The 8,633-nt window shown below is 49.4% G+C and overlaps 2 protein-coding genes across 2 annotated transcripts; one reads left to right on the top strand and one right to left on the bottom strand.

Annotated features, from left to right (window-relative positions):
• Positions 1-1,480: 1,480 nt before the first annotated feature.
• On the top strand, positions 1,481-3,410 carry EI90DRAFT_3142280 (uncharacterized protein; the record flags this gene model as incomplete). The annotated part of the gene is made up of 7 exons (XM_039064987.1): positions 1,481-1,974; positions 2,034-2,175; positions 2,221-2,355; positions 2,403-2,612; positions 2,662-2,757; positions 2,805-3,053; positions 3,102-3,410. The coding sequence occupies 7 exons, from the start codon at positions 1,481-1,483 to the stop codon at positions 3,408-3,410; spliced, it is 1,635 nt and encodes a 544-aa protein (XP_038907339.1).
• A 998-nt stretch (positions 3,411-4,408) lies between these two features.
• Positions 4,409-5,820, bottom strand: EI90DRAFT_3162986 (uncharacterized protein; the record flags this gene model as incomplete). The annotated part of the gene is made up of 5 exons (XM_039066282.1): positions 5,661-5,820; positions 5,486-5,610; positions 5,220-5,431; positions 5,024-5,170; positions 4,409-4,975 (listed from the first exon to the last, which is right to left on the bottom strand). Exons 1-5 carry the CDS (start codon positions 5,747-5,749, stop codon positions 4,409-4,411), a joined length of 1,140 nt encoding a protein of 379 aa, XP_038907338.1. The 5' UTR covers positions 5,750-5,820.
• Positions 5,821-8,633: the final 2,813 nt, after the last annotated feature.

The raw sequence follows: 8,633 nt of genomic DNA, 5'->3' as shown, positions 1-8,633 counted from the left end.
AATACTCGGAGCTGTTGTGCGACGTCGGGTGGATAAAGGGATGGGCGAGCCGTGGACCTAGTGGAAGAGGGAACTGATGGACGTGAGGACCGTTGGAGCGGACGGCTTGTAGATGTACTGGCGGCAGAGGAAGTGGGTGGAGACTGTCGACGAGGAGTTGAACGCGATTGTCGATGCACGACAGAGCGGGGAGCTTCCCCTTCCGTTTCCTCGTCATCGGTATCGTCGAGAGGAGGGATAGGGTCACGATCGATGGTCTCGGGTATGCATGGCAAAACAGCAGTCCATGCAGCATTGAACATGTGGCAGTCTTGTGGGCCGATCTCTCCTGTTTGAGACACAGAGATTACGAGACGAATGAGTGCATTTTCAAGCACCCTTTCAGGACCACTCGACCGGAAAAATCCTCCACGCAGGACGGCATACGATAGCAAAGTGTTTGTCGTAGGCAGCGTTGAAGGTTTCGCGAGGTTCTTGTCGAGAAGCAAGACCAAGGGCGATATAAGAATCGCCATACCCATAGGGGCAACATAAGAGAATCTGAAAAAAATCAGTACAACCCATAGCTGATAAGAAACAACAATCACTTTTGATTAGCACCCCAAGAATGGTTATTCTACAATGTCATTAATTAGGGATGCAAGATGTTATATCACACTCACGAGATAGCTTATTCCTCCAGACTCCCGCATCCCCTTCACAACAGCAGCGCAAAAATATATATTACTGAGTAGCCGATGTTGTTCTGATGTGGCACTCAGACGAGAAGCAAATCGAAGAAGACGTTCAGACGTGAGATGTTGCCCATCATCCAAGGGAGAAGTGTCTCGAAGTTCGAGGAAATCATGCTGCTGTGATCGTAATGCAACCAACCGATCCGAAATATGTCCAAGCCAATAATCGATACATCGCCTCGTCTTGTCTAGGGGCGCAACAGCAATCGGTTCTGAAAGATCCACATCCTCCTTGTTCAACATCCGATGAAGACGAACCATGAAAAGAGACGACAAGATGCAGGGGAAGATACGTGGTACCGTCGATTTCTCAAAACGGACTTCCCCAGAGCGTGCCAATGTGTACTGGAGAGCATATGGCTGGACCAAGGTTTCCCATTGGTGGAACGATTGGGCATGACCTTGAAATTCCAATGGGAATTGGAACCCTTCAAGCACGTTTTGGACCGTAGCAGTGAGTTGTTCAAAATTCCGTTGAGGGATTGACATGGTTGTTGCTGATCACCTGATGATCAGCATTAAGCTTATGGATTTCCCACGACGTCGGCAAAGTTCTTTGGTTCCTCGATCAAGGAACCACTGGCATATTACCCTTTTGAGAATGAACCCCGTACATATTATTTATAAACATGATGGGTCTTTTACAGAAGGGCGCATCTGAACGTGTGATCCACACTTGTAAAGTAAATGAATGGCCGTATAATGCAATTTTTCGTCATTTTTCCCTGTTCTAGTGGTGCTGCGACATGTCATACTCCCCTAATAATGCCAACTCTTCCGAGTCAATTTCCCCCCAATCCCCTTCTTCCTCTTCACTGGCCGGCTCCATGGCTGTAGACGAGGACTGGGCCGCCTTTTGGGTCTTTTTCTTCTTCGTCTTCGTCTTCGTCACTGCCGGCGATGAGGCCTTCCTTTTCCTCGAGCTTTTCCTCGAGCCCTGTGCACCTCGCCGTCAGCATCTTGCAATGATCGACGCGTTGTTTACTTATCAGCCTGTCCTTCTGCCTCCCCCTCACCTTAAAACACGGTTATCAGCTGTCGTACGAGCATGTAACCTGACGTTACCTCCGGTCTTGCCTCCTGGCGCCGCCATCCTGCCTTTGCTGAACACGCGCCCCCCAACCTTTGCCACCCTCTTCTCTGCTTGGATTATTCCCGCCTCTAGCTCTGCAGAGATTGATGGTTGTGAGCTGGAAGGTGGTGGCACGTCTGGAGACATGGTGGAAATAAGATGTGGGAGGTGACGCGGGAGGTGACGCATGACGTCACTTTCCCCTCCCCATCTTCTACGATGCCTAGCATGGCCTACGAGCTCTATAATGACGTTGCCATGCACGTTATGGACAGAATGAATCATATCCAAGAAATCCTGCAAGACGAAAACGCGGATCATGTCAACAATCTCGTCGAGGTACTCATGCGCCTCCGAGACAAACTCAACGTGAGGCCCACATATTCAGAGGGGGACGTTCATAACATTTCATAGACAATGGACCACATTCTCGGTCCTCGGAACCAAGATGAGGGTGGCGATGGGAATGCCAACGGCAATGGGGGCAGCGGTGGAACCACCAATAGAGGCCCTAACCCAATTGCGAGTCGTACAAACACGCAAGCGCCAGTAAGTCATCTTTCACTCACATATCTCCCCAATCAACCCCTCCCAAGTGGGCGTACGACATGCAAGAGATGCAAAACCTTGCCACCGAAGGCCCAATGCCCTTCGAGACCCTCCGCGATCAAAGTTGGTTCATGCCCGACACGCTGCTTAACTCTCGCACCAAGACTGGATCGAAGCGAATCACTCTATGCGAGATCAACACCCTTCGTATGCGTATTGGACTAATGGGAATCCCTGCCATACGGCTGCGTGATTGGGTGAGTTTCATCCAGCTCCGTACGTCCTTGATCTGAACTCTGTTGCAAGCATGCTTTGTTTCCTGCAGGCTTAGAGGAGCCCCCCGACATGACCTCGATCATTTCCAACAGTGATCCCTTGTCCCAATTCGACAAGATCGTCGATGTACGTCCATCTTTCTTTCTGCAGATCCTTCTTCATCTCTCCGCCAGCTCCGGAGTAGGTATACCCACAGTGGGTCGTTGAAACGGTTTGCGTTGGATACCCTAGAGGCTCTGCTCGTGCTTGTGGAAACAGCAAGCTATATCACTCGCGAAGATGTCCAGACACCCATCTCTCCCACTTTTGAGCACATCTTGCGCTCTCGTTACTCGGCAGACAACACGAAACATCCATACGACGGTTGCTCTCTTAGCAAGGAAATAACGGCTACTACACACTGGCTGAACTCGTATTTCTACGTGAGTAAACTTTGACATTTGGACCAGAAACAAATCCTGATCGATCAGTGGGGCCCGGTCGTCGTCCTTGCACCACCGTTTTTCATTGACTTTTATCGGAGCACGGTTTTTTCGAAACGATTTGGACACCCTGAGATCGACATTTGGATCGGTTTGTGTGATCACCAAGGGTGTACCCCCGTCGACGATCGCAAGATCGATGCCATCCATGCACTTGACAAGTTGATGCGTGTAGCCTTTGACCACGAGGTCGCAGGATATGCTCGTGGGTTGGCAGTCCAATTACATTCTTACGATGTCGCTACCCGTCGCAAACGTCGTCATGGGCATGACAGGAATCATGTTCCGTCACCGTGATCTGATGTATGTTATCTTCGACAATGAGACAATGGCTATAGAGGTTGCAACGAGGGAGCTAAAAGAAAGAGACCATGAAACACATCAGGTTGTCAACCATGGGGTAGAGTGACGTTTGCGGTGAAATGAAAGAATCCCCCCAACCCATTCGTTATCTCCACAACCACTGGACCGCTTTAGTTCAAATTTTGTACATATAGACAACGTATTTAACATTATTTTATCAGTGAATTAAAATTCCAATCCCCCTTGGCATATCAGTCCCATCAACCTCGTTCACCCTCTGAGCGCACATCGAAACATTCGCAAAAGTCAGCAGTGGAAAAAATCATATAAAATATTTAAATGACAGGATGGCATCCTAACAAGTATGTGGGATTTTTTAATATTTTTTTAAACCCCCAGGCTCCAACTTGCACCAAAAATGGCTGTCGTGTATCTCGTCCACGAGTTCCCGAGTACGAATGAAAAAACTTTCTTCCTCCCCTTATCTCCTCAACGAGACGACCGTCTAGAACAAAAATTTGGGGGTCTGGACAACTAAATCAAGTCTATGTTTTAAGCCCAAGAACGCACGGTGGAAGTGCGAAATGGCGGAGAACGAAGGGGTTGCAGGTAGCGCCGTGGGATACGTTGGGTCAGATGGAATGCTTTGAATTCAATGCACTAGAGACTCAATAGGGTAGACAGCGTCAGGGTGCAGAGGGAGCAGTAGGATGACATCTCAATGTGACGGGTTGTGCAACTTGGATAGCGGCTATGAGACTAAGGATCGCTTGCATGTAGAAAGGAGGTCGCAGAACCGTCAGATGCGTGCGGCTGGGTACACTGAAAGGGTAGACGGCGTTGATCATTCCGAAAAATGAACTCAAGTGAAAGTCCTGGATCCAGCGCGAAAAAACTGTCAACGTGCAGACGGACCTCAACTCATCATGCTCATCAACGCGATTGTTATTTAAGGAATTGTATTTGACAATAAGCGGAAGAGGAAACGGCCTTCATGTAGCCATCGTACACGGGTGCTGCCGACGAAAAGCCTTGTGGGTCTTCCCATAAACTGGGTAAAGATCCCTGGGCCTCTCAACAGACTCGTGGAAAAAGACGCGCCGATCTGAAAAAAGGGCAATCACCATTCGCCCACTTCCTGACCAAGACGCAGCATCGTGGCGGAGGCCTGCACCACGGATGAAGAATAGATCCGAAGGGCGAGACGGGAAGCCACATTTGAGATCCTCAAACTGGAGTTCTCCCCCATCGTACTCTCCAAAAACGGCAATAGCATCGAAGCCGGACCAACAAGATCGCTTATCCGCATGGAATTTGGTGCCGGCGTTGAATCGGACAAATTGGCTGAAGAAATGGCACTTGATGTGTGCCAAGTAACCTTCCGGGTCTCGATCGCGGCGGATAGAATCCCACATGCGGCGACTTTGTCGTGACAGGTTTGGGGCAAGCCTCTCCAAATATTGATTGAGGATGTGATGAAAGGCCTCGCTCTGCTTGTGGAAAGCGTGGCTTTGCTCCACGCATTGCCGCGCATCCTTGGTGATGCCGGGGGGAATATCCTGCAAATTTGTTAACCTCTGTCATGACACGATAGAAAGTTCACTCACTGTTCGCCCAATCTGATACCGATAGCCGTACTGGATTTGGCCGTTCTTGAAGAGATCGGACGAAGCGGTGTTGAAAGTAGCGCGATACTGGTCGCGGGTGAACTTGTACGTGTGGCTCAACTTGTGGCCAGCATTAACCATGTTTTCCTTGGATAACGTGTCAATAATGAACAGCAATGAACGGTTAAATACAGACATGAATACCCATAAGGACGTTTGGGAGACGGATCGCAAGAAGGACCCCTGACCGGTCCTCGATCGCCGCACCATCGGGATGACGAAGAACGGCCATTTGTTCCGGTGTCATAGTGGGGAGCGCCAGCTCGATGGGTCTGGCTTGGCTTTTCGAGGGCGGAGTAGCCTCGTCGTTGTGCATGGCTACAGTTGCGTAATCGATATCCAACTGCACTGTGTTGCAAGTTGGTCAGGCGAAAGTGGACGGGAAAATATCCTAAAACTTACCAGTGTTTTTCAGCGCTTTAAAGATGGTGGAGTCCACCAGCTCTTCCGCTGCTTCAACCTCTCTGCGTACTTGTGGGTCATCAATACCCTCCATACGCTGGCGGTGAGCCTCTACTGCCTCTTCTCTAGTTGAACGTTGATGCTTAAATGGAACGCCAAGGAACGGTAAACCTACCGAGGCATGGCTCTGAACTGCTTTGGACCAATACCGGCTTGTCGATATTGGTCCCTCTTGGCCCGGGAGCGGATCTTAGGAGCCTTCATAGTGAGGCAAAGAGACAAATGTGTTACACCAACTCCGCAGTACTTTTTTTTTCACCAAGCGCGATATTACATTACATCATGTGACTTCAAAGTACGGTTACGTGTCCCTGCTTCTATATAATATCACATACAGTTGTTTCCATCAATACATATTCCGCATCACAACCACCAACGTGTTAGACACATCCTTCTCGCTTCCCTTGCCCCCCTACTCAAACCCATCAGGTAGTCGCGTGTCGTGTCCAGTGTGGAATAAAATAAAAAATAAAAATAATAAATTGGTGTAAGATAATGGTCAGGGCCTTGGCCTTCAGCCAAAGCGCATTCATTGGCAAGACAGCTTCGTCAGGTTGACGTTCAGCAGTCCAGGTGCACCCCAATGAAGTATCATGAGAAGAATGAAAAAGGAAAAAAGAATAAAAAGGAGCCCGGAGCCCTATGGAACATCAATGTCAGCAACAAGATGATGAGTGATCGGTACATTACCATGCATACGTCATACCCATGCACCCCTGCAGCGGGGTGACAACGACCTCAGTATGCATCAGCCGGTGGCCTCCATTTCAGAGACCCATGGTGAGGGGCGTGGAGGCAACAAGAGTCAGCGCTTCATCCAGATGAGATAACAAAGAAAGAAAAAAATCCTTTGGTAATAAGAGAAAAAAGAGATGCGATGTACAACCACCTGAAACCCAATTGACGGGATACCCAATGTTTGATGAACTGCACGAGGGTTGATCGGATGATGAACTTGCAGACGGAAATCTGAATGGGTGGTAAAGGTGCGGACGGAAGAAATCTTAGACGCTTTCCCATTAGCCCCCAGAGAGGATCCAGCCATCGATGACCAGCGCGTCGAGGGCCTCAGGTAGCCAATGATCAAGATCAAATGGCTATAGCTTTAACTGAACAGGCAGGCGAGCCAAGCCCACCCGTTCGTTGCAGCTGCTTAGCGCTAAGGGGGAAAAGGGAGGAATGAAGGGATAGACAGACGGATGGACGGACGGATGGACGGACAAACGAACAACGGACAAAGCTAAGAGGGAAGAAAGGAGGAACTGACTAATCCAAATAAATATGAAAAAATTTTCCATCACACGGCAAGTCCCAGCCCCTCATTCGGCGCCTACGAGAACGCACCACTGGGTATTACCACGATATCGAGGCAACGAGCAGCATTGGGAGATTTATGCAAAAAGAGCGGTCCCAACTCCCTCCGGCCTGATAGTGGTCGTTCGGTGAGATTGAGCGCTTCCTCAAAATTGTCATCGAATTTGACAAGTGCTTCAGCGCCGACGTGTTCCAATGCTTTCTTTATTTCTTCTTTGATTGCTTTCTTAAGATCCTCGACATCCCTGTTCAACGCGATGTCGACACCGATAGTACGATCGTAACCATCGCCGAAAACCCAGAAGACGAGCCTGGTCGTTGTTGAAAGAGATTGCGTGTCATGTTTGGTTCGATGTGCAGGCGATTCTCTTCGACGCGGGGCTTGCGAGAGTGGTAGGAAGGCTTTCAATGGTGTGAGTTTTTGAGACTTTCTTCGAGGTCATAATCGTCGGGTAGGGATGCCTAGCTTTGAGGAAGCTTCGAGGCATCGACATGATCAGGGCAATGGCACTGTTCCTCCTCGATCGAGCATTGACAAACGATGCAGGAATCTCGTACAATCCTGAGCATCACCAACGACGCTCTCATTCTTGAATCCCATAATTAACGCCATCCGCTCCAGAGCGGCACCGTCAACTTCGGAAACCCACAACCAACCAACCACGGCCAACCAGCCGGGGTTCACGAGTGCGTGTGATCGATTTGCCCAGTATGCGAGTTTCTGAAGTCTCCCTTACCACAGCTGAAAACCAAAGTGGCAACCAATCATCCCCGCTACCCATAGTCTACTACCCTTATCCATACATGTCATTCTGGTTCACCATCAGATAAACCGAAGCGCACGCAGATCAAATGCATGTACTAATTGCCAAAAGGCGTGCAAGGGCCATGTGGTCGCTGCGTATGTTACGGTTTATCCGACTGCACAGATTCTGAGCGAAAAAAGAGGATAACGAGCGCAAAGTGAGGGCCTTATCGCAAGCGCGAACGTGCAGTGGCTCCGCCAGAACATGCAAGCGGGGATACGGGATTTTCGGATTCTGCCACTGCGACGGCTGGTACAGGCTTACCCACCTCTATCGATACATCTCAACAGACCCATGCTACTGTCATTCCATTCCCCATGTTTTTTTTTCCCCTACCAACGGTTCCCAGGGCGTTCAAGCCAGACTTTTCGCTGTATATACCAAAGGCATCCCTCTTGGTCCAGATGGGCAACCGATACAACTTATCCGGTCCCAATTGGTTATATTCCAGCCACGATCCTTGTCCCCCCCTAATACCGCCACGCAAAGTGAACAGGAGACTCCTGGCGGTTCTCAAGCAACTTCACCCCAGGCTAACGGAAATGGGAATATTCGAATGAACAGGAAACCTGCTCAGATACTAACGAAGGTACCCATGGGACTCTTTGTCGAGTCAATCTTTTCCCATTGCTTCCTTCAGCAGCTTATCGCCCCTAGCCAGTACACCGTCTTTTCACCCTACGCAACACGCAACCCACCCCAACCGATTCGCCCTCAACGCGAAAACGTAAGACTACTGGAGAAGTTTCTGCCGTCATCATGATTCATCTTATACTGATACTTAGCACTATACTTATTGTGTTTGGTCTGCATAATTACTAAGAGCATTGTCCGCGCCCTCACTGATGGCTATGAAGAACTAGTGGAACAATAAGTATGATACATAACATATGCGCCTTAATCAGGTCGCTATTTTGCAAGGGACCGAACATGTTGACTGAAACCCGCACATTCACCTTCGTGGACAC

Source organism: Cantharellus anzutake, assembly GCF_015039405.1.
Source record: "Cantharellus anzutake strain C23 chromosome Unknown EI90scaffold_469, whole genome shotgun sequence".
Classification (NCBI taxonomy): domain Eukaryota; kingdom Fungi; phylum Basidiomycota; class Agaricomycetes; order Cantharellales; family Hydnaceae; genus Cantharellus; species Cantharellus anzutake.
Note: the sequence above shows the minus strand (reverse complement) of the source record. Positions and strands in the feature narration are given on the sequence as shown.